Raw genomic sequence first — 26,218 nt, forward strand, 5'->3', positions numbered from 1 at the left:
TAGGGATGTGGAAAGGAACATGGAGGTAGTAGATTTACTTAGGAATGATTTAGCCAAGCCCTACTTTTCGGATTGGAAAGGTGTCAACCCCATTTGTTCGGTTGTTAAAGCAGAACACCTTAGGATACCTATGTATTTTACTAGGGACATTAGTATCATTAGAGAAGTCGTGAAGAAACACTGGGATGTCTTGAACCTGGACGATGAATTATCCAGTGTAGTGGGACTAAATCCCAGCTTCACGTATAAGAACGAACAGAATTTGAAGAATAAACTTTGTGATAGATCGGTGCCTAGGACGTTGGTCCCAAGGAATAGTAGTTTCAATACTTTGCCTTGTGGAAAATGTAACCAATGCAAATATGTGGATTTGGGTCTGACTTTTACACACCCTACTACTGGAATTGACTATGAATTTAGGACCAGTACATGTTGTACAAGTACCAATGTAGTGTACTTAGCCCGGTGCGTTTCATGCACGTCTTTCTACGTAGGAAAGACGTGCAGACAGTTTAGGGAACGCATCAGGGAACATATTTATAGTATTAGAACTGGCTCTGAACATAATGCACTCGCGAAACACATTAAAAGTATGGGTGCTGAACATTATTTTGTTTTTAGTGTCCTACAACATGTCTTGTCTAATGTTAGAGGTGGGGATGTAGATGCCCATTTACAAGAGAGTGAACTTCAATGGATAGTCAGGTTGAGAGCGGACAAGATACAAGTGAAACCACTTTTACGTAAGAAACGGCTTTTCAGACATTAACTACTTGTTTTTTATGAATAAGAAGTTTATATGCATTTTAAATGTTTTTTAATGTGCATTGTAATTTTTATGTATATATAAGTTATAAATAGTTTTAATATACAAGTGTTAAAAATGAAGTTATTTAATGATGGTGTGATTAATTTGTGCACCTATGTAATTAGCTTAGAACCTATCAGCTTTGTCTTGCATATATTTAAGTGATGAGTGTTTATGGCAGCTTTGTAGTTTGAGAAAGCCTTTTTGGTGAAAGCGCTAACTTGTGCTAGCTGATTAAATATATTTTTATACAGTCTACTGGTGTTGGAGCTCGTATTTGAAGTAACAGAGATCGAGGAAATTTGTGGCTGTTGTCTCTACCTGCATGTGGACAGTTTATAAAATAACAGAAAGACTAAGAGGATGGACACCTGCTGTCTACTCTGTATGTGGAGATAACAATAACTGATGGGTGGCTGCTCCTGCTGTAAGCTGTGGATGTCACTGCCACAATGCACTCTTCCAACTTTTCCAGCATCACAAACATTTCTAACAGTTGGCTGTGGACTACAGAAGGAGCTAGTGTATTCTAGCACTAGCAAAGTACAGCTAAGCTACATTTCACTTAAAAGTAATGATATACTGCGCTTAGAAGCCACAGATGATGACTGCAGAGTATGTGTTACTTGTGCTATCTGCAAGTATTATGTACATTTGGGGGGAGAGACAGGGGAGAGGTTACAGATGTGAAAATTAAGACAAAAAAAAAAACAGGCATTTTTAAGTCTAAGCATAAGCTATTAAGGCAAACCATGCAATAAATGTCAAGATCTACTACTAACTATAAGTTCTAAATAACTTGCAATATCTGACACTTATTTAGATATTTGGATTGCACATTTTACAAATATTTCAGCAGGTCCTCCAAAGCAGCAAAGATTTACTGTGGGCAGAAAAGATCCACAACAAAAAGGTACATCAAATTTGGGATTCTATCTTCATCAGCGGTGCCACAACTTCTGGTGATATACAGCATGCAGATAATACTGACATGGTTAAAAAAAAGAAGTTATGTACTCACCATAACGTTCCATCTGAGTAGTTATACTTCATTTTTTTGCAACCTGTGGATAATTCAGATCCATATCAGATCCGAGCCAGCAACTTTTCAAGCATCTGCTCCGAGCTCCAAGCTCCTTCCCCTTACCCATAAACCATCACCATCTCCTACCTTCCCTCAGATCGAGTTTGCCACTACTCAATCAATCATCAACTCAATTTTATCACAAACCTTGAACAGGTTCGGGGGAAGGAGGGCGGGACAGTTGCAGAAAAATGAAGTATAACTATTCAGATGGAACGTTATGGTGAGTACATAACTTCTTTATCTGAAGTAGTTAACAATTTTATCTGCAACCTGTGGGACAGAGTCCCCAGCTACTAAAACCTCTGGGAGGCCCTCATGGAAGTATATTCCTGAGCACCGCAGAGCCAAATGATATTCTCTCACTGGAGATCAAATACAACTTGTAATGAGAAATGAAGGTATGTGACCTTGCCCAAGTTTCTGCCGCACAAACATCATCCAGTGAAACCCTAGACCAAAAAGCAGTAGAAGTCACCACAGATCTGGTAGAATGTGCTTTAATAGGACCAAGAGGGGACAGACCTTTGTCTTTATAAATTTGCAAAATACATTGTGTAATCCACCTAGCTAAAGAAACCTTGGAGATGGCTTTGCCCAGAAAGGGTTTAGAGAAGGACACAAATAACTGGTCAGACTTATGAAAGGGCTTTGTTCTGTGTAAATAAAAACAAAGCTGTCTATGAACATCTAGCAAATGTAGCTTATATTCACCCTTCTGAAAATTTTGAAAGAAAACAGGCAGGTTAATAGTCTGGTTAATGTTTGATTGAGAAGCTACTTTTGGTAAGAAGGAAGGGTTCGTGCGGAGTGAGACCCTGTCCTTATGGAAGATCAAGTAAGGGGGCACGGCAGACAAAGCTTGAATCTCAGAAACCCTCCTAGCCAACGTAATGGCCACTAGGAAGGCTGTCTCCCAGCATAAAAACTTCAAATTTACTGATGCTGCAGGTTCAAAGGGAGAAGCAACTAACGCCTGCAGAACCAAGGTAAGGTCCCAAGGAGGAACAGAGTCCTTAATCGGGGGGCGTAAAAGAAAGGTGCCTTTAAGAAAAGCCTTACACAGTCTCAAAGAAGCCAGAGCATTCATGTTTTCGCTAACATGGAAATTCGAGATAGCTGCCAGTTTCACTTTCACCGTAGAGGAACTAGCCCCTTGTTGGAAAATATTGGCTAAAAAATCCAACAATGCAGGAACAGGGGCTGTAAAGGGATCTAAGTTCCTCTGAGAAGTCCAAATAGAGAACCGTTTCCATTTGCTGTGGTAAATCTTCCTAGTGGAGACATTATGGGACGCCATCAGAATAGTTTTTACTGAAGATTAAAGACCAGGAGTCCTGGCAATCAAGGGAAATGGAGCAACCAAGCCATCAGCTTGAGGCTATCCAGGTTGGGCGGACAAGTGCCCGAGGGATGAAAGATTAGATCCGGGCAAGGATCCAGAATCCAAGAAGGAACTAGAACACGAAACCAGAGGAAGGGGAACCACACCTGACGAGGCCAGAACGGGCCAATGAGGATCACTTTGCACCCCAGTCGGCAAGCTTTCTGAAGAAACTTCGGAATGAGAGGTAACGGGGGATAAGCATACAGTAACCTGGGAGGCCAAGCATGGACTAGAGCGTCTCTGGGGGGATTCCCTGGTGAGGGGATCAGAGCAAAGAACTCGCTGCATTTTGCATTGGAAGGAGATGCGATGAGATCACAGCAAGGCTGACCCCATGCAAGGAAGATCTCCTCCACTATCGATTGTTTCAGAGACCACTCATATGGCATTAGAATAGCCCGATTCAATCTGTCCGCTAAAATGTTGGAGCATCCCGGGATGTGCGTTACAATCAGAAATCAACTGGTGTATATCACCCACTCCCACACTCTCATGGCCTCGCGACAGAGAGGGTAAGATCTGGTTCCCCCTTGCTTGTTGATGTACCAGACAACCAACATGGTGTATGACTGAACTGCAATCGTCCCCGGGGGAAAAACAGTGTGAAAGGCTTGCAACACTAAAAGCACTGCTCACATCTCCATAACATTCATATGCAATCTGGTCTTGTTCTGGGACCACGTGCCTTGGACCATCCTCCCCAAATAATGCCCCCCCAACCCGAGCTGGGAGGCATCCGTGGTCACTGCGGCTTGGGCTGTGGGTGAAACGAATGGCCGTCCTGCTAAGATCTCCGGCAATTGGAGCCACCAGAGAAGCAATGTCCTGCAGGCTTTGCTGATTTGAATTGGATACTACATAGGGAGATCTAGCCAAGACCACTGTACTGCCAGAGTCCACTGAAGAACACACATGTGAAGACACGCACAGGGAAGGATCGAGATTGCTGCGGCCATAGAGCCTAGGGCTCGGAGAACGTCGCCCGCCTTTGGTAGCCTGGAGCCAAGGATCACTGATATATGGGCCCATAAGCTCTGGACCATGTCTGGAGTTAGGAAGACTTTCAATTGGAGGGTGTCCAGACGTGCCCCGATAAAGTCCAAGATCTGCACCGGGTCCAAGAGGGACTTGGAAACATTGATAGTAATCCCTAGCTGGATTGCAAGATGAAGGAAGGAGTCTCTGGCCATGCAAAGAAGACACTTGGTGGAAGCAGCAAGGAGCCAATCATCTAGGTAAGGAAATACCTGAATCCCCTGAAGCCTCAGGTGAGCTGCTATGACTGCCATTACCTTGGTAAACACCCTGAGGGCTGTGGTGAGACCGAAGGGTAGGGCTCTGAACTGGAAATGATTGGCTCCCAGCTGGAAGCAAAGGAATCTCCTGGAGCTTCTGCCAATCTTGATGTGGTAGTAAGCGCCCTGGAGGTCTATCAAGCACATCCAGTCACATTCCCGAATACAAGTTAGAATGGACTGTAGGGTGACCATCCGGAATTACTGCTTGGCTACAGCCAGGTTCAGGGTTGCCAGGTCCAAAATGGGCCTGAGGTCCCCCGTCTTTTTTGGCACTAAAAAGAACCTGGAGTAAACGTCTGATCTGGACTGATCTGGGGGGACCGGTTCGATGGCTCATTTGCGAAGCAGATTGGAAATCTCTAGCGCTGTCGCCTCCCTTTGAGTGGATGGGACATCTGGGAGGCACTTTGGTTGGATGGGAGGGGTAACGAACAGGATGGTGTTGCCTCTGGATATTATTTGAATCATCCAACGGTCTGCAGGTATGGACTCCCAAGCTGTTGGGTGCAATAATAATCTTCCCCTGACTGTCTCCAGAGTAGGACAGTCAGGCAGCCCCTCAGGGCTGCTGCGTGGGCCTGCCCGAGAAGGACTCCCCAGACCCAAAGTTCCTCGTCCCCCCTCTTGTCTCTGGGGTGGCATCTGTCTTGTCCACCTCTGTCTCTAGGGGTCGAGTTGTCCTGAGAGTCCTGGAAAAATTGTGATTTTTTGGAACCACATCTTCTTTTGCCCTCCCTGATTCCTAGAAAATGATCTTTGAGGGCTACAGAAGCGGACTCCAATGGCAGACAAAGTCTTCCCGTCTGCACCAGTGTCATGCACAGTCTTCCCAAAAAGAGAACCATCGAAGGGAGCATTTGTGAGAGACACCTTGAAGGGGTCTGAGAACTGACACAGTCTGAACCAAGCATGTCGCCTCATAGCCACGTCGGTCCCAGATGCCCTCACCGCTCCTTCCGTGGCATGGGAAAGGAGATGTATGGACATGTTCGATACTGACTTGAGAGTCAACATTTTCGCAGAGAACAGATGCTTGTCCTCTGGCAACAAAGACACTGGGGTCAACTCAGCAAACTCCGTGACTAGGTCCCTCTGCAGTTGTATGACATGTGCCAAATAATTCAGTGCTTGAATGGAAAACGTAGCTGAAGAAATCACTCACTTCCCAAATCGATCCACCGCCCTGGACTCCTTGTCCGGAGGGTGGACCAAGGAACTCTCCTGTGCCAATTCCCTCGGTGGCTGCTGCAACCAGCGTAGCATCCACCAGGGATCCTTTGTACCAGGCCTGTCTGTCCGAGGGTGGCGAGAGAATCCTGTTCGGGCGTTTTGGTATCGGCTCTATGGTGTCAGGCTCCTTCCATGCCCGTATGGTGATAAGATCCACTAAGGGATCCGCAGGAGGAGACACCCAGGATGTAGATGGGCCCGTGCCAAAGGCCTCCAGGAACACTGACTCATCCGTAGAAGGTTTGGGGCTGACCAACCTCCCTTCTGACAGAGGATCTCCATGATGTCTCCAAAGGAGACATCCTCGGGAGGTGACCCGAGGGAACCTTCTCCTTCATCTAAATCAGTGTCTTCTGCCAAGAACTCGGGGGGGGAGTCCAGGTGCCTCCTTTTACATGTGTGCTTACGGGAACCCTCTTCAGTGGGACTCTCTGAAGAGGGCTTGTGCGCCACAGGGGATTCCTCCAGGGGAACTGCCTGGGGTCCTCTAGCACAGGCTGTCCCTGGGACAAGCTGAAGGGAGTCGTAACCAAATCCAAGGGAGCCAGGGCAGAATCCAAGGAAATAGGCTGAGGTCTTGATCCTTGGGAGAGAACCCTCTCCACCACATCGAATGCCAATGGAGAGTGTACCTCCTTAGCACCCAACAAGGAGGAAGCTCTCCCCGGGTCCGCCATGAGGATCGGGGCCAAGGCAGGAGTAGCCAAAGTTCTGAAGGAATGGCTCGGATCCGACAAAGTCTGAGCTGAAGACACCTCCATCCCCTCGGATCCGACTCCCCGTCCTCGGGCCTGAGAGTTGCTCAGATCCGAACTGGTCTGATCCGAACTACTCAAGGTAATCGCCGGCGTCGAGGCTGGAGGAACTGTCAGCGCCGAACACCCAGCTAAAAGGATCCTCGGATCCATAAACCCTGAAACCGCAGGCCGGATCGGGGAAGAAGAAATTGGATGAAAGACGGGCATGGAGGTCCCCCTCCAGAGAGACAGGAGCTTGGCAAGACTCCCATTTGGATTTGGGTCTAAATAAATCTCCTCATCATCCTGTCCATAGCCAACTCCAACAGACTCAGAGTCGAGCGAGAGGAGGTGACCGACTCGGATCTGGCTGGTTGTTGCGACGACCTAGATGAAGGCCTCGGATCCAAGGGCTCTGTCGGCTCCGGGGAGAACCTTGGGAGTGGAGCAGAGGAGATGTAGGTCTCGACACTTTAGAAGGTGGGCTAGGAAATGGCTCCCGGTCTGGAGACCACTTGCAGGGCCTATCCCCTCTCTTATCTCTGTCCTTATTCCTCTTGCCCTTTCCTTTAGCCTCCCCTTCAAAAGGTCTAGTGGGAGGGTGAGTCCCAGCCTGAGGGGGGTTGAACAACTGCTGGAGGAGCCAAAGCTGAGGCGATGCATCCAAGGAGGAAACGGGTAGAAGGCCCTTTGCAACCAGTTTGGCCTTCCATTCTTTTAAGGCCCTGGAGTTAAACCTGGCGCACACGCTGCACTGAACGGAAAGATGGGGAACACCCAGGCTAATAACACACAGAATGCAGCCAGCGGCCGGTGAAAGCTTATGTCCACACACTGTGCATTTTTTAAAGGTAGGATTTGGCTGATCAGCCATACTACTAACACACACAGCCAACCTACTTAAAACCAACACTCTAACACACACACCTAAGGGGTAGGGAAGGCCTTACTATACTACTTTACTATAAACTTTTTTGTATTTTGTATAAAACTGATGAACAGTGAAAAGGGGGAGGTAAAGGGAGCTAAATGATGACACACTCACTATAAAGAGCAAAAAAGTTTGACCAAAGTCACTTACTGACACCCAACACTTGGAGCTACAGAGATCACGATGGTGATGCACGAAGCGGCAAATGAGATCTGGGGGAAGGTAGGAGATGGTGATGGGTTATGGGTAAGGGGGAGGAGCTTGGAGCTCAGAGCAGATGCTTGAAAAGTTGCCGGCTCGGATCCAAATACCCACAGGTTGAAGATAAAATGAAGTTAACTACTTCAGATAGTATAACACTCAGGACTGTAAGGCTGCAGATTTTATTTCAATAAACGTATAATGACAATCACAGTAATGCATTCAAGTCCTACAATACCCTAACCTGTGTTGTCTGCACCTCTGACAGCCAGGGAGAGTGTCCTGAAGCACCAAGTCTGCTATCTACACTGCTGCACCAGGAGACAAACCCTACTGCAAGTAAAATTATTTTTTGTAATGCTAAATGAATACTTTTTTATGGAGCATATGTGTTCTTTCCCTACTTCTTCAAATCATTGAAAGTAAAAATATGTACTAAATCAACTTACATGAAGAATGCAATTGTTGAAAACACCCCACAAGTATGGAAAGCATGGTTCAGCTTATCATTCTCAGGATAAGTCACAGCAGCATCAATCATTATCCACCAACCTGTAAAAAACTTTCAAAAAACAGAAAGCAAAAATGAAATATCATAGCCTTATTGGTACTAGAGAGGCAATTTAAATTAAGTTTATAAATGTATCATAACCATAGTCACTGTTGACTCATTTTTACTCACCAATGACAATATTTATGAACTCCATTTACTCACCAATGACAATATTTATGAACTCCATTTATGCTAAGTGCTCTGAAATTCACTTCCAGAACCAAATTCATGATCATGGCGTACTACTGGAGGTAAGCAAACCATAGTCGGATGGGTAAAGGGTATAAAGTCTGGTTCACTTAAAGTGTTTTTCAGAAATCTTCACTCAATTAAACAAGAGTTCATACATACAACACTTAATTGGCTGTCACATTCCTATCACTGCTTTAACCACTGCACTATAACACAGCATGATAAACAGCCACAGGTTTTAATCTTAAGCACCAAACTTCTTCACTTCCCTACTCTAATTGCTCAAATGACACCAGTAATTACCAAGTAGTAAGGCAACACTTACAAACTCACATTTACATAAACAGCTACACAACTTGACACAAATGGATCACAAAGAGAACCACTGTGTTTCATCAACAGTGAGTGTGTTGAGACACTTAATGTAGAAATGCTGAATTTAACTGAGAAAAGACTTGGACAATACTTAGTTCCTTGAAGGGGAATTTGTTGACTGCATACTAATTGAAGACAATGTGCTTTTAATGTTCCTGCTACCAAAATGAAAATCTGTAGGTGTTACTTGTTAAGAAATACTTGCAGAAGCACTAGCATTTTTGCTGAAGATACTGTAGTGTTTGTATGTATCTGAGTGTACGTGTGTGTGTGTGTGTGTGTGTGTGTGTGTGTGTGTGTGTGTGTGTGTGTGTGTGTGTGTGTGTGTGTGTTTGGGGGGGTTGCTGTACATTTTATGTATGTGTATGTACTGTACTTTTATACTAATGTCTTGCATGCTAGACATGCTGTACGACATGCATGGAATTTCTCTTTATTACTACGGATAATTTATTTGTTCAATTTGTATGACTCCCATACTGGCCATTTTAGAAAATATAGTATGGCCTGGAATCTGTGACTCCTGACAGGTTCATTTTAATATGCTTTGATGTGATGCACTGAAGAGTGTTTTTTTTTTCCAGTAAGAAGACAAGCATCTAATTTGTCTTTTGACTTTTTTGCTCCCCTCTATGACCTTAGACATTTGATCCTCATTATGGAAGAATAGAAGAATTCCTGAGCTAGGCAAGAGCCCTACATAGAATAGAAGAATTCCTGAGCTAGGCGAGAGCCCTACAGTACATTCATTCCCACCAAGAACCACCCTCAACTCTATATTCACTTGTAAGAGTCAAATGGTACTGAGTAGACCATTTTGCTAGACAGGGGTGGGGGGTTACTCTCTCTCCTCTCCAAGAAGTTCTGCTCATAGCAACACTTCCAAGCATGCAGTTGCTATCTCCTGAGGGAAAGCATGCCTACACATGCTAGTTCCCATCTGCACTTACTGTGATGGCACTATGGTAGCACAAGCTGAACTCAGAACTCCTTTAGGTTAGTGCTAGTGCTATAACTAATGTTACAGCTATGTGCTAAGTACAGCTATCTCCCTCTCCCCAGGATGGATGATTCAGTAGCAGCCATTCACTCCCATCCTCCCGGCCAGCTCCTACAGGCATCTGAGCAACTAGTCAAACTCAGGTTACTTGTGGTACAATCACAGCTTTATTCCTCTATGCCAAAGAACTCTCCATAATTATATACTTTTATTATGCACAGTTAGACAGAATGTTGATGAAAAGTTCCTTTATGGTCCAGAATTCAGAAGACAAAATATTATAGAGAGACTTTTTTTTTTTAATTAGTATTCTAAGTTTTGTTTGCACAGAGGTATAAATAAGATAATTTGGCATATGAAGCAACATGCACATTTTGTGCCACCCTGGCCTGGCCCCTCATCGGCTCACCTACCCACAGTCCCAGCGCAACACCAGCCATGCCAAAAACAAAACAATTAATTACAAACCACCTTTGTTGAAAAATTTGTGTGCACCTTTTTAAAAGAAAAGCAGAAACTAGGCAGCCATATGAGGTTTTAATTACATGATATAGAACTGTGACTACGCTCCAACTTGGAACACACTGTTTTAAGATCTGGATCAAAGTCTAGCTAATGGTCAACACGATAAAGTTCAGCTCAAACTTATATGTAGGGGTTGTTTGGCATAATGTAGACTGCTTTTACAGCCAGTTATTAAAGAATGTGATGGTGAGTCCAAAATAAATGTAAAACAGCTAAACAGAAATCGCCAACTCATCATGAGTTATTTTACTTATTAGAAATTATCCATGATGTAGGAGTAATTTTGATTTTGGTACTGGTATGCTGAATCCCTGTAGTTTGTCTTGGAAGTTTTAGTTTATTTTGTCTTTTCATTCTTTGTAGTAGTGCTTGTTTAGGCAACGTCTGGTGCTTTATCCATTAGAGTATTAGATACTATATATTTATCGGTGCACTTACTGTTAAACTTGCTCCTTCCTTCATTTGGGATGATATTTTATCAGTTTCTCCTTATGACGCATTTTGGCTTTGGTGAAGATCTAGCATTGCAGCACTGTTTTACATGGTTACAACTCTGCAGTCTCCAATGTTGTGTTAGAGAATAAAAAAACAGTAAATATGGGCCACTCTAGATTTCCTTACAATATTATAAACAGCTACCTGTTCTGAAGTCTGGCTTTCATTTTTGAGATGATACTGTGTTTCAGGCAGTCTACAGCTTACCTGAGGTACACAGTTCCTACTGATGTTTATCACTGCCATCTTTCTGCCATTGCGTGCTGCTGGCTGCAGTGTGGTACGCTATGGTACAAGCTTTTGCATTTGCAGGTGAGATGCTATTAGTAATATGTTCCTTCTTTAAACATTACATGAACATAGCATACATTATTTCAGTCATAGGAACTAAAATACCCCCAATATTTGCTTTAAGCATTTCTATACATTATTGTCATGTTTGTGTTTGACATGGCAATTTTCAGTTTTTGTAGAATTTTTTCTGTATTTTATTTTGTGTGTGCTGAGTGTTTCTGCTTTTTAACATTCAGGATTTTCTAGAAAATCCTCATAAACACTGACAAATGAATGTACAGGAATCTGCTTTATTTACTTCAGGACAGAGCCATAACATTTTTTCTGATGAGAGGAAAAAGTCAACCAAGGAAGACTAAGTAAAATAACAGAAGAAAGTCCTATATGTACAACTGTACTAAAAAGTAAACACACTGGGGAGAATACAGGAGTATATGATAAAAGGAAAAAGAGATGGATTACGACGAAGGAGATCAAAAAAGGTAGAGTGGTCTAATGGGTCACAGCAAGAAGATTGGGAGAAAAAAATAAGGAGTACAGTTACTGGTTTGTAGAGTATTTGCATAACAGGAGACTGGCAGGCAGAAGTCAGGAAAAAAAAGATACAACGTAAAGTACTGCAACAAAAATCCTGGACAAAATGGGGAACAACCCACCATATGTAAGATGGCAGAGAAATAAATACGGGAATGAGAACTACTACATACAGCAAGAAAAAAGACTGATGAAGAAAGAAATACTTGTATGGAAGACACAAGAGAGTTTTGATTAAGGGTCCAGTGAACTCTAAAGGTTGGATTTGGAATTAAAGAACCACTTTCTACCAGCTGACAGAAGCAAAGGTCTCAGATCATTGGAAAGGTTGTAATATTTAGAGGTGTCTTTTTAGTTCTACGTTAGCATTACCAATGAGAGGTTCATTATTAACAACCTGTTAAACAGACCAGGATTCTTAGCTACAGTTTTATCTAAAATGAAAAATTTCAAAAAAGGAGGAAGTTTTAAGAAATAAAGCAAAAAAAAATGTCCACAGTAAAGGAATGCACTTGTAGGACATTCCTGTTTCAAGCATTAATAGTCTAATTGTTATTATCCACAATAGAGTTTTATCACTTTGAAAGCTAACATGGTCAGAAATCAAAAATAACTTGCCCATTCTTGAAATGTCATTATAAAAGATTTAGTAGTCTAACACTACCCTTTTTTCTTTGAGAGTGATTAATGACACATTATAATATAGTGCAAGCCATGATAATAAAGTATACAATTTAGTAATTTAAGTCCACTTTTTTTTGGAGTCTGAAAAACTATTGAGACTAACCATAGGAAAACTGCTTTGCTAAAGAAACTTCAAGATTAGTTTGTTGACAGATTTGAGCAAACGAAGATCAAAGAAATGGATTGTAGAAAACACTATGATGTTATCCAGAAAGCAGGTGAAACTAATACATGACTTACCAACTAGGATTACTAAGAATTTTGGGAAAAAGTGGTTGAAGAGAGGAAAAAAAAAGATAAGAGATAGAGGGGACCTTTGCTTGCACTAGTTAATATTTTAACAGGCTCGAAAAGGAGAATACTTATATTAATTGCAACAGGACCTCCAATAGTGATAGAAGAGGAAAAAATGCATAATAATGGTGGATTTATTTAGTACTAAGGGACTACTGGCAAGGGAGGAGGATTACAGTGGTACGTATTTGTATTTCACTGTAAACTGCTATAATAGAGTTTATGAAAATTCTAGGAGAAATCAGCTTTCCACAGAAATATTACTTATAGGTGGGGACTGGAATTTGATTTGAAGCAGTGAGGATTTTTCTGGGGGCCCCAGAAGGAAATAAAACAAAAGAAGGTACATTTTTGAAAACATTTATGAACAAATTTGTTATGGAAGATGTGAATTCAGTAGTACGAGTTCAGAGTGAATTTACATATTATTCCCCAAGGGAAAAAAATGAGCTAAGCTAGAACATGACTTACATATCACAGGAGCATGTGCATTTAATTAAAAGTTTTGACAAGCATCCAATAACTATTTCAGATCATGCGCTAATAATAACTAAAATATAAATACAGGGTAATGAAATAAAAATGATACACTGACACTTTCCTACCGATCTGTTAAAAAAGAGAGGAGTTTAAGGAATGGGTAGTAGAAATTATTCAAGAGATATTAGGGAAGACAGATTTTTTCTGAAAGTATAGCTAGTGAGTGGGCAAAATTACAGTGGAGTTTAAAAATAGGGTGGAAATGAGAGAAGCAGGGGCGGCTCGTGCTATTGGACTGCAGGACTGCACCCCCAGCTGTAAACAAAGAAGAAAATAAAATAAAAAAGAAAAGAAAAATGCAAGTTGCAGAACATCGTGTATGCGCACTCGCTGCATTTCCGGACTGCTGGCGAACCAGTCTGGAGCATGCGCACAAAATCCAGACTGTCTCACCAGCAGTCTGGATTAGACAGAGAGCATGCAGAAGCACTATCCCAGAAGTCTATGCAGTTACAACTGCATAGACTTTAACATTAACATTTAACATTTTTTTGTTGACCGGGAAAGTCCGACTAGGTTCCACAGAGCCTGTTTTCAGCGGAGGCCCGGGGAGAAAAGACTTGAAGGGGGATCGGACTACAACATCCGCAGGCTGGGTAGCACCCAGCTTGCTCTGCTCTTGTGAAAAGGACTTGCTGTCATCGTCGCAGGCTAGATGGAAGGACATGCTTGGATGCTTTGTCGCGGGCTATGGATGGATGCTACAACTTTTTATGGACTTTGAGGTAAGGAATACAAACTGTGTGTGTGTGTGTGTGTGTGTGTGTGTGTGTGTGTGTGTGTGTGTGTGCGCGTGTTTGTCCCAACAGCTATATGGTGGTGGGTAGAGAACAGGCTTAAACCCTGTACCTTGGGCCCAGGTGGCAAGAGCCTGCATTCCCTACCCACCACCATTTGTAAAAAATTTGCAGATTTTTCCCTCATACTTGTTTTGTTCTTCATAAAATCTGTGGTTTCTGTAGTTTTGTGTCCTTACAAAGTCAGTAGTATAGTGGTGCAGTTTTAGTATTGTTGCATGACAGCTACAGGTTCTCTGGTTTGATTCTTGGCTGGGGTGCCTTCTGTGTGGAGTCTGCATGTCCTCCCTGTGTTTGTGTGGGTTTCCTCTGGGTGCTCTGGTGTCCTCCCATCTTACAAAAGACATGTGTCTGGAGTGTTTCTCCCTGGTCCTCTGCTGAAAATTGGCTTTTGTTCCAAGTCAGACTTTCCTGGTTACCAAATGTTAAATAAAAATTACACGCATTTGAATTTCAGACTTCATATTCTTCATAAAGTACATGGTAACACAAAACCTTTTATTCTAGCAATTTTCTAAGTTTATAAGATGGATATTTGAAATGTGTCCCTATTTTTGGGAGTGTATTCCCCCATTATTGACTTTGTCCAGGTTTTTTTGTGCTAAGGTTGAGAGCTGTGGTAAGAACTGAATTCAATGAATATGTTTGGGGGCTGTATTCCCCCATTACTGGCTTTGTCCAGGTGTTTTTTGCTAAGAGGGTGAAAGCTATGGTGAGAACTGAATATGTTTGGAGGATGTATTCCCCCCATTATTGGCTTTGTTCACGTGTTTTGGGCTAAGAGGTTGACAGCTATGGTGAAAACTGAATTCACTAAATGGTAGCCATTTAAGTTTCAGTCTTCCTCTCTTTCACAAAACAGCTGATATGGCATAGTGGTATGTTGCTCTGACTGTTTTGCACAGGGTCATGGGTTCAAGCCTTGGCAGTGAAATGTACAGTGTTAACACAGCATTTTATTCTAGCAACTTTCCAACATTATACAAGCAATGATTAAAATGTATCCCTGGTTTATGGACTTTTGTTCCCCCCCCCCAATAAATGTTGGCTTTTTCCAGATTTTTTGTGCTACAAAGTTCAGAGATACAGCTGAGTGAGTATATTTTACAAGGAGCTGAGAGCTGCAGGGGAGCAAAACTTTAGTGCTGCTTATGCTGAGTCTGCTTGCATTGGTAATAGCACAACAAGTAGTGTACTTGCTTTTGATGCAGAAGGATGTGGGTTCTATTCTCACAGTAGATAGATACATTGCTGATACTGTACTGTGTTGCAAAGGGGTGGAGGCTGCACTCCTTTTTGGCGAAGATACCTAGTAACTATGAACCTTTTATCAGTTTGCCATCCATTCCTTATTGCAATATTACTAGCTTATATTTTTTTAGTGTAACATAGGCAATTTATTCCTCAATGACAACAAGCACTTTACTTGTAGATGAAACAATGAAATACAAAGTTGTTTGCTAGCAGCAACTTCTTCATTAGTTACAGATCTCTTTAATGTGGAATTATTTAGATGACTTTTACTTCTTCAGAGATTGTGCATATTTACTGATACTGGTGGACTGCAGAAGTTTGAGTAGACCTTTACGATGTAAATGTTCTGAATTGGGCAGTTTTGTCATTATTGGTGCATGCATTTTGTTTCATCGTTTACTGGAAAAATGTTTAAAACAATAAATTTAAAATGCCTTCTAAAACTGTATTGTATTGTACAAGGAATATAATTTAATACAATCAGGAAGGTGTATGAAAGGGCATGTGTATGTTTCATGTGCAAGGGGCCTGTGATTTGAAAACAGCCCAAACCCAAAGATAATCTTTGTCTGCCAATGGCAAAATGTATTTTCTTTAAATGTGGGTTTCAATGCCGTTTCAATGAATGTGAGTTTCAAAGGCAGATAAGTTTTAATGCTAAGTCTGTTTTCATTGTGAGACTCCATTGCTTTGTTTAGAAGATATCTATTAGTGTTTGCGCTGTAAAATGCAAAATAAAACTTTCCAATGAAGTCCAAATCATCGCAGAAGTAAAGCAGCATGCACATTAATGTTTATGGTAAATGGGGTGAAATAGCCAAGTAATGGTTCACCGGAATGGCTGCAGGAGGGAGGCTCCATTCAACCATGATTTTGTGAGGTGGGAAGGGTGGCAAACTCAAAGACAGCCACGACTGAACTATACCTCTCAACTGTCCAGATTTTTGCAGAATGAATAGATTTTTGCTTCTTATTTTTTGTTTGTTCCTCATAACATTTGTGGTTTTCTGGCAAATCATTTAGGAATTAAGTCACTAAATAATGACAGACATTGAGTTTCAGACTTTATAACCTTCAGAAAAATACATGCTAAAGCAAGATCTGTTATTTTATCAACTGTCTCAGTTTATACAAGAGCATTTTTTAGTACTGTTTATATGTTCCCCCAATATATTTGGCCTTGTCCAGATTTCCTGCATTAACAGGTTGACAGGTACGTGCAAATACATTGCTTTATAGAATTAGGCATATCCAAACCTCTCAACTGTCCCAGATTTTGGCTCAAAATGTTGCTCTTCCCCTAATAATCCCTCTGCAAAATGGCAATTTTGGAAGAAAAAGTGGAGAGTTTGCAATTAACAAATAACTGTAATAATCAGAGTTATAGATTACTTTTATTTCAGAAATGCATGTAGATTCTTTTATTTTGTCAGTTGCTCCAGTTAGCAGTACTAATATTAAAAAAAAGTGTCCCTTCTTTGACAGGTTTCCAGCTGTATTGTGTGGCTATTTTATATTTATGCATCACATTTTTGGTCCGTTTTTTCATAAAATTGTTTTTTTTTTTGGCAAATTAGTGGCAAACCATTAAAGACTGAAGTTAGAAAATAATGACAGACATTTCAGTTTCAGATTTCATACCCTTCAGAAAATTCATACTAATGCAAGACCTACTATTCTATTACCTTTCTAAGTTTATAAGAGCAATATTTACAAACTGTCCTTATTTTTGGGCCTTTGTCCCATTTCTATGTATGGCTTTGTCCAGATTTCTTCCTCTGAGGTTAAGAGGTATGACAAATGTGTCAGGGCCATCACAGTCAGCCAGAGACATTTCAAATTGTGACATACTTGTTGCACCCCACAATCCCGTGTAGTGACTCTGGATGTGTCCAAGCAAGGCAAGGGGCAGTTATGCAGAGTAAATGTGCAGAGTATCACCCCCATCCAAAGTAGAGACAAGTACTACAGTGGCTTTTCATCTGTCCTTGACTTTTCAGAATGTTCTGGTTTCTGTCATATTTTTATACTGTTGATTTATGCTTATTATTATTCAGAAATTGCCTGTTGCTCTGTGTTTAAGTAGCAGTGCTTCAATGACCATCAGGTAAGCTTGTCTGAGATTGTAAGATGCAAGTAAGCTTTAATAAGCATACTGTTAAAGAATTGCCAACATTGAAAGCCTTTTGTTGTTGCCATGCAGAGGATACTTACATAACTAGATAACATAAGCCTTGGGTACTGAAATGCATATGACATTATTTGTAATAAAGGACAGGATTACATTATTTTAAGAAGCTCATTACATTTGTTGGAGACTTGCAGTCATCTTTGCAGGCTTTACCTGCAAACTAAACAGAATGCCAATCTATCGTGTGTGGCCCATAACCTGTGCAGTAATCCTTTAAGCAATGTATGTTGAGCTTGTTTCTTGTTTGATTTTCATTTTTTACTTTGATCATGTTTTCCCCATGAAACAAGTAGATAGTTGTCAGGCAGCAGGTCATTTTTGGATAAGAAACATTTTTACAAGTGGGGGTATCACAGAGATTGCTACTTTCAGCATGTTACCTGGTACTTTAATAAAGCTGAATATAAATTATAATTAGAAGTGCAGTGCAAGGAGAAGTGGTTTGAGTTGAGTGCTGCTTGTTTTTCTAATACTTGACTTTGACTGGCATTCCAGTAATGTATTTAAAAAGTAATTTATTTTTTCATGCCTCACAACCTTTTTGTTTCCATCTAGAGATTATGTAAGCTGTCATGCAGCCAATGCATTGAGATATTTTTTTTTCTACACTTCATTTTGTCTTGATTGGACTCTCATAATGATGGTCTGGCACCCAGGATAGCGTATTTAATTAAAGTTACAGTTTTTGTGGTTTTGAGCATAGCTCCTCCCCTTTCTAGTTGGCTACACCCATTCCCATTGACCACCACCCACTCAGCTCTCTCCTGAAGCCCCCCTTTGATTTGAAGTCACCAGCCGCCAATGGAGATATGTTTAAGTAACAAAACTTATTTATCAGGACTGACAAAAGAAAGTATTGCAGAGTATGGGGAATCTGAAAGAATAAGAAGAGGAGCAACTAACTGCAGAATGCTAAACAGAAAATAAGGGGTTATCTAAATAATACGCAAAAGTTTAGAAAGACTGTTTTTGATAAATAGAAAGGGTTGTCACCAAGCTTAGGGAGCCTATAACAAGGAAGATAACCAGAGAGCCTGCAGAGGTACTACAAATACTTCTGTAATTTTATGAAAATCTGTATAAAGCAGAGAAATATGGAAATCAAGAAAAGGTACAAATGGAAATGTTTATGAAAGAATTAAATATCCTAAGGTTAGCAATAGATGAGGTTTAATTACTAACAGAAGAGAATAGGAGATGAAATAAAAATGGTGATGTATAAACAATCTACAGGAAAGTCTCCAGGAATAGATGGTATTTCCTGTGGAAGTTTGGAAGACAGGAGGGAAAAACTGATAAAGATCTGGAATGTTTTGTTTAACAGTATTTTAAAAGAAGGAGAAGTACCAACATCCTGGAAGAAAGCAGTGGTGACTGTAATGCCTAAAGAAGGTAAATACCCAGATCCAGCTTCATATAGGTCCATTTCTATTCTAAGTCATGATTATAAAGTGTTTATGTCTATAATGGCTAAAAGAATGGCAAAGGTGATACCAAAATTGATAGAAAATGTGATTAGGTAGAGGGGAGGCAAACATTTGACAACATTAATAGAACAATGATGATCCAGGGGAAAGCGGAGTGTAAAAAATTCCACTGTTGTTGGTGGGTCTTGATGCAAAGAAAGCATTTTATATGGTAAGCTGGCAGTTTATGAGCAGGGTGATGGAAGTATTTGCATTCCCTGATAAAATTACAAGTTTGATAAGGAGGATACATGAGGAATCAGAAGAGAAAACTAAAGTGGGTGGGCTTCTCTCCAAGTTCTGTTTGAGCAGAGGAACCAGACATGGGTGTCCTCTTTCCCCTTTGTTATTTGCATCAAATTTAGAACCACTGGCAAAGAAAATAAGGTATTCAGTAATTCAAGGATATAATTGGTATGGTTTTAGGCAAAGGTCACCTCTGTATGGACTGCCTTTCCCTCATCATGAGTTTCCTGAGTTTGTGAGGGTGGCCTGTAGAGTGGTAGTCAAGAAAAGCTAGCTTTATTTGCAGATGACATTATTTTATACTTGATACAACCAGAAAAGGATATTTCAGTGTTATGGAACATTTTGAGGCAGTTTCAAGTCTTTTTGGGATACAAAATTAATGAAGATAAAACAAAGGCAACGGCTGTAAACTATGTACCCATACATGAAGTGGTTCAACTTTACCCATATTTATGGGGACATTATAAAATGAAGTACTTAGGAGTGTGGATTAAAAAAGCTTATGCTGTGGCAGCTAAGGATATGTGGGAAGAGAAACTGGAAGCTCTGTTTTAAGGATATGGATAGCAAGATACAAGCAGCCAAAATGTTTTAAGTCCCTGTAGTTTTATACACAGGTCAGGTATATTTTTAATCAACCACAGGAAAAATTTTGGATAGCAGTTAATAAAGAACTGAAAGATTTTATCTGGGAAGGGAAGATGTCAAGAGTCAAGTGGGATAAGCTGACTCTTCCATTAGAATAAGGTGGTTTGGAATTACCTGATTTGAAGGGATATTTCAGAGATACACAATTAAGGCTCCTATACACAGCACAATCAGAAAGCTATAACTCAAAGTAGAAAGGGATGATTAAGAAACAGGGGGAAGCTCAAGAAACAATGAGAGACTTGGATTCTGGATACAGATCCTTACAGAGAGTAACAGTAACCATACAGAATATTATATTCACAAAGTAGCAGAAAGTATTCTAAGAACTAAGCCAACATGGGAATGCAGAAAGGAGATTCTGCTGATAGGGGTGACTGCAATTAGGGAAACAGACAACAGGCAAGAGAGTGCTGAAAATTACTGAAGAAAACTGACAAAGGAACCAAGGTATTGGGAACAAATAATTAGAGAGGGAAAGGAAAAAGAATGGGAAAAGGCCAAAAATTTATTTGGACTGCATGCTAGAGATTGCCTTTGCTATCGGGGCTTGATATCAGAATACAGGCAAAGAGAAAAAAAAATACGGAGATCCTAAGCAAAAGACGAACACTGGTAGAGTTTCTAGTAGAATCTGGAACAAAAGCTGCTGTTAAAAAAGGGATTTACAGCATATAAAACATTGCATGATAAATATAAGAACCAATTAAAGGAGGTTAGAAAGGATTGGGAAGAGAGATTTGGTAAGCAATTCACGAATAATCAATGGGGAAGTAAATAGTGTGGGAAGAAATAGCCAGGGAATTGTTATGGCTACGCTTGTATAGGCCCTAGGACCGATAGCCTAGTACCAACCTATGAACCTATGTCTCCCAAATATGCAACAAAGTCTAGAAGATTTAGGATCTTTGCTTGGAAGTGTTTACCATAGGTATTTTATAACCCAAGTAGACTCAAAGAATTTTTCCTCGAGTAGTTAGCAAATGCTGGAGGTGGGACGGGGAAGAAAGAAGTAATTGAGAAAATGTTTTAGGGAGTGTAATGAGTTGGCAAATGCCCTGCAGACTAGACTACTCTATCAGAAATACTGGGTGAACATATTGGTATAATTAAGGAATTTTTTTTTTTTTGAAAACTATGATACAGAATTAGAATTGCTTAAACATAGTAAGGCCTTGTGGAGTTTAATTATAGTGGATGCCAAAAAAAAATTACTAGAAAATAGAAATCAAAGTCTTAACCAACTGTACTAGAAGTGGTGAGTATAGTAACAGAGATAAAACAACTGGAAAGTGGATCCTTAGAAAAGGGTAGGAGCAAATTACATTAAAAAAATGGGAATTGTAGGAACAATACACGCAGAACAACATTTTGGAGAAGGGATGAGCAGGCGGGACTTGAATGAGGTATATAATATTTGACAATGACTGGATACAGAAGTGATGTATAATGTTTGCAACTAAAATATGTTAATATGGTTTGTTTTCATTTATATAAACGTATGATTGCCAATGTCATAAGTGAATTTAAGATGTTTTTTATTTAAAAAATTAATAGGATCAAAAAGTTGGCCATTAATAGACGACAGACATGTAGATACAAGAGTTATACAAGACTTTCAGAGCCTGTAACGATTTAGCTGGAAATGCATAGTTTTCTAAGAACACAGAACTTGAGCATAATCAAAAAGCTTTACTAACACTGATAGTAAAAGCAGCATGATCATTAGATGTGTTAGTACTCTGATACATGATTATTTCCAGCATGAAGTTACTGTTAATCTCAAACGAAATTTACAGATAACTTGCTCAGTGTCTGGAATCTTTTACCTAATATGGAAGCATATATTCTGATATCAAAGTTAAAATGGTAAATTATTTATTAATAAAATATATGACCTGGGTTTCAGGACAAAAACTTAAAACTTACTTAAATCTCAATCAGACACACCATATGATAATATAGCAGCCAGCAGAAGTTTGATTTTTTAACAAAATGTTGGCAAATCCATCTGAATCCAAAGTGTTAACTGCTAAACATGTTAAATTACATGTTCTACTACATGAACAGACAAATCGTCAAAATATATTTTATCTTCACAGATGGTATTTTCTGTGAAATTATCAAAACATTTGTGATATCATTCTTATCAATATAAGAAAAAGAAATGGAATAAATATTAGGCACTGTAAAAAGAAAGCAGTATTTCTTAAAGATGTGCAAATAATTTATTATTGTTTATTGAAATTTAATTACTTGAAATATTATTTAAGCTTTAAATTTATGTTAAAAATCTATTAAGAGCTTTTTGTGCAGTGAAGGTATTTGCTTTTCTAACAGAAATGTCTTTTCCTTATTACATTTTTTCCAAATATTTAGTTTTGGAGATAAAGATGCCTAGGTAACACATCCAACATCAAATGCAATATCATTACAGACATCACACCAAAGTTCGTCTGAAGTGACAATGTAATGTGTCGTGGAGGGGGGGGACGGCGGCCATCGCAGGGCCCGGGACCTTGTTGGCCAGGCCTGCTGGGGGCGGCCTGCCAGCAGATTGCCTAGGTGTGGTGAATACACTCAAACATCTACATTTATGGTAAGTGTACACAACTGTACTTTCCACTACTGGGCAGATAAGTTTCCCTCGGGGGAAAACCTTCTAAATCTACTTTTTTATTCTTTAAATTTACTTTTGTGTTAAAGAAAATAATTTAGAACTAGGCAAAAGTGTTTTTTATTGACTGCCTTATGACTTTTGTGTACTTTTACATGGAAGCATCCTTTTTTTTACTCGCCAGTTTAAAAGTTGCTTAAAAGTGTGAAGAAACTGCTTATTTTACTTTTTGGATTGGGAAGGTATTTTAAAGTGTGTTTTACCGGAAAAAGGTTACTTTTTTGCTACTTTCCATTATTACGGTCTAGTGCTGCTAAGTTTCTCTTGACAGGGAACTAATCTAAGGGGGCGGTAAAAGCCAACACATTCTGCCAAGGCTTATAAATGCCTTCGGGCAGGTAGCCTAGTACCTACCTATGAACCTATAATACAATCCACAATATCTGATCTTTAAGTAAATGAGGGTTTAATCACCAATTCAATGTCAAAAGAGTTCTGATAACTAAGATGACATATACATGACTTAATGAATGGTCAGAGAATACACAGAGCCCGGAATGGTACTTAAGCCCAAACCTTCAAAAGGACTGAGCGACAAGGAAAAAATTCTATTCCTTACCAAGATCTAGGCGAAACTGAAAATAATGTTAAAGTACTGTCGTTGAAGAAACAATGCCTGATACGGCTCAGAGAGACAGAAAGCATTAGTAAAGTCAAGATGCAATGGAAGTATTGTGTTCATTGTGCATGGACGAAGCTCAATGCTTGTCACAAGAACAACCATGGCTTAGGTCCTACCCACTCCTTTTTGTCTGTCAGTTATTAAATAAACATGGCCAATGGTTTAAAAAATCTGAAGAAACTAAACCTATTTAAATAAGTTACATATATGCAGATCAAAACAATGGAGTGAAATAACAAAGGGTTTATGCATTCTACACTGACAAATCTGTTGTCCAAATCTTTTCTGCCTACCATCATTTGGGAAAGAAAGCTCATGTTGAGTAAAAAATGCAACACCCAAACTGTTTGAAGAATTACCAGCTGCAGAGATACAAGATATCCACTTTTTATTAAAAGGATCTAACTGTGAAGGACATGTGTGTCATGTAAGAAACTGACAGCATTATTAACTTTTAAGTGCCAAAAAATCTTCCTCTTTCTAATCATTTCTAGACCATGCACAAAGACAAAATTAAATTATGGTTTCAGTTATTAATCTAACTGAAATATATATCTATATACATCAACAACTAAATAAGCATTGTAGAGGTGCAGGAGAACGCCAGTAAGTCTAAAAAACTTCCACAATTGAATTAACAACTTTATTAGAAAATAAAATAAAGCAGAAGTGTATTAACTGAATCACCGCGTTTTTCATCCCTAGAGACTGGGACTTCCTCAATCCTATTACAAATCTCATAATCTCCTACTTATAAAGGATACCTAGTAAAGCAATTATTAAAAACAGTTACTCAATTACACTAATTAAAAACCTTTTCTAACAGAGTTCAAGTATGTACAAATCCTTATAAAAAGTTGCTAAAAACACTATTGTCATAATACTTTGTATTTGCATAAAAAGTATAGAAAATGGGAAAGTAAAAACAATGTGTAAAAGAAATTAAAAACAAGTTAAGAAAGTAACTATTGCCAAAAATATATAATACCATAATGAGCAGACTAAATTCGCTATGTATCATCCTATGATCCAGAAAGGATAAAATGATGCAAGAATAAAATTACTAGTATTAATAATGAAAATGATAAAGGTAATAGAGGTAATAAACACATAAAACTTAACCAATACTAACTTTTATGGACTTACTGTTCTCCTGCATCTCTACAGTGCTTATTTAGTTATTTGGTTGACGTTCACGCTCTTAAGCACTGAGTTCTGATCTTGAATTTGTTTGTATCTATATATATCAATCAACACCCACATGACTCTCCAAACATAAAGCTAGTATTTTGTTGAAAATGATGACGGATTTTTTTTTTTTTTTTTTGCTTGCATAAACTATATGAATAAATTGCATCAGTTCCCCACAAAATTTCTGATATTAAATACAATTACAAAATGGAATCAAACAACCACAAACTAATAGTTTCCATCTCCAGACACAGTACTAAAACCACTACTGGGCAAGAGCTGAAAGTTAATGCAGCTAGACCACACCAACCACCATGAAAAAAATTCTTTAGCTGAAGTATGGTTTAAGTCTGACTACAGCTCAAAATACTGGATAAGGATATGAAAGAAATGCATTCTCATGTATGGAAACCTCAAAGGGAAAGAATGGGTCTATGTTACATTGTCAAACACTCAAAACATTGACATGCACATCAAATCTAGTGCACCAAAACATCAAAATGTGATGGTAGGCATTTGTCTGAAATTGGTGTACAGTGGAGACCGGGGTTTTGTCCTTCCCCAGCTGTAGTGCAGTCTCTGAGCTGGTACATATAATTAGCATAGGGTGTGAGGAAATACGTTTTTGAAGTTTGTTGGACTTTGATGTTTTGGATTCAAAATTGTATGCGCTGACATTCTAGGCATTCAACAATGTAATACAGACCTGAGAGATTACCTGTCTAAAGACATATATATATATATATATATATATATATATATATATATATATATATATATATACATACATATATATATATACAGGATCCGTACAGATGCTCAACTGCATCTTTCACCGAATCCCAATTTGGTGAGCATACTTGCGCGAAAGTGCTTTCACCAAAGCAAGCTTTTCGTGTTGTTCCGGTTGTATTACAGTGCAGTAAGGGAAAATTCCCTTTTCCACACTGTAGTGCGACCTCGGAGTAAGAATATTAAAGTAGGGGGATGTGGGGGACTATCGGGTGGTGCAGGGGGGCTTGCCCCCCTGCATTCAAGTAGATTTTGTGGGGGTTTTTTAACATACTTTAACGAAAGCACTTTTTCTATGAAAGCGCTTTCATTAAAGTGGGTTCTGTGGTAATGGATTCGGGCTTTTGATCTTTTGATCAAAAGTCCTAGATATATAATAAATATATATATATATATATATATATATATATATATATATATATATATATCACACACACTCACAGTACAAAGAGAAGTAGGCCGGATGGTAGACGCATTTCTTTACCAATAAGTTCATTTAGATATAATGTATGGATCCCTAGGACACATGCAGAAAGTACAATTGTGTAACTAAATTACCATAACAGTAAATGTTCAAATGATCACTGCTGCAGTAGATTTAGCTATATGGGTACAATCCTGCCAAGGACATAACAGTCAGACAACTTCCAAAGCTTCAGAGCGCCTTCTACACACCCAAGCAATTAGTCAACCCAAAGTGTGCTGATGAAAAAAAGGTAGGTTTAGGTGCAAAACCCTTCAGAGCTTTTGTACCGATACAGTGATAGGCTGAGCCCTGAGAGGATAATTCTAGGAACAACAAAAAAAAAAGTGCCGCACCCTGGCATAAACAACACACCAAAAAACAAAGAGGGTAGAAGGAAGCAGCAGCTACTACAGCAGTGATATTGTTATGGTAAGTTTACTTACATGGTTGTATTATGTTCATCATACTGATCACTGCTGCTTTATAGCCTTACCTATACAGGTAAATTATCCCAGCTTACTACATTTGGGAGGTGGAAGAATCCAGGAACCCCTGGAGAATGATCCTAGCAAAGCCTGATCTAGACAGAGAGAAATAATCAAGCTTTTAATGTCTTGTAAACATATGTTTACATATGCCATTTCACACTGAGCTAGTCGGAGGAAGGGCTTTGAGTCAACTAATCTGTGATATATAACATTAA

General features: G+C 39.5%; 1 protein-coding gene across 3 annotated transcripts in view; it reads right to left on the reverse strand.

Annotated features, from left to right (window-relative positions):
• TMEM50B (transmembrane protein 50B) overlaps window positions 1-26,218 on the reverse strand; it is a 373,203-nt gene that overhangs the window by 192,001 nt on the left and 154,984 nt on the right. For all 3 annotated transcript variants that reach the window (XM_044072947.1, XM_044072945.1, XM_044072946.1), the window contains one exon: window positions 8,126-8,238. In XM_044072947.1, coding sequence (XP_043928882.1) covers window positions 8,126-8,217 — 92 coding nt within the window. In that variant the 5' untranslated portion in view covers window positions 8,218-8,238. The remainder of the gene's footprint in view (window positions 1-8,125; window positions 8,239-26,218) is intronic.

This window comes from Protopterus annectens, chromosome 5.part1 (genome assembly GCF_019279795.1).
Source record: "Protopterus annectens isolate FY-2018-M chromosome 5.part1, PAN1.0, whole genome shotgun sequence".
NCBI lineage: Eukaryota > Metazoa > Chordata > Ceratodontiformes > Protopteridae > Protopterus > Protopterus annectens.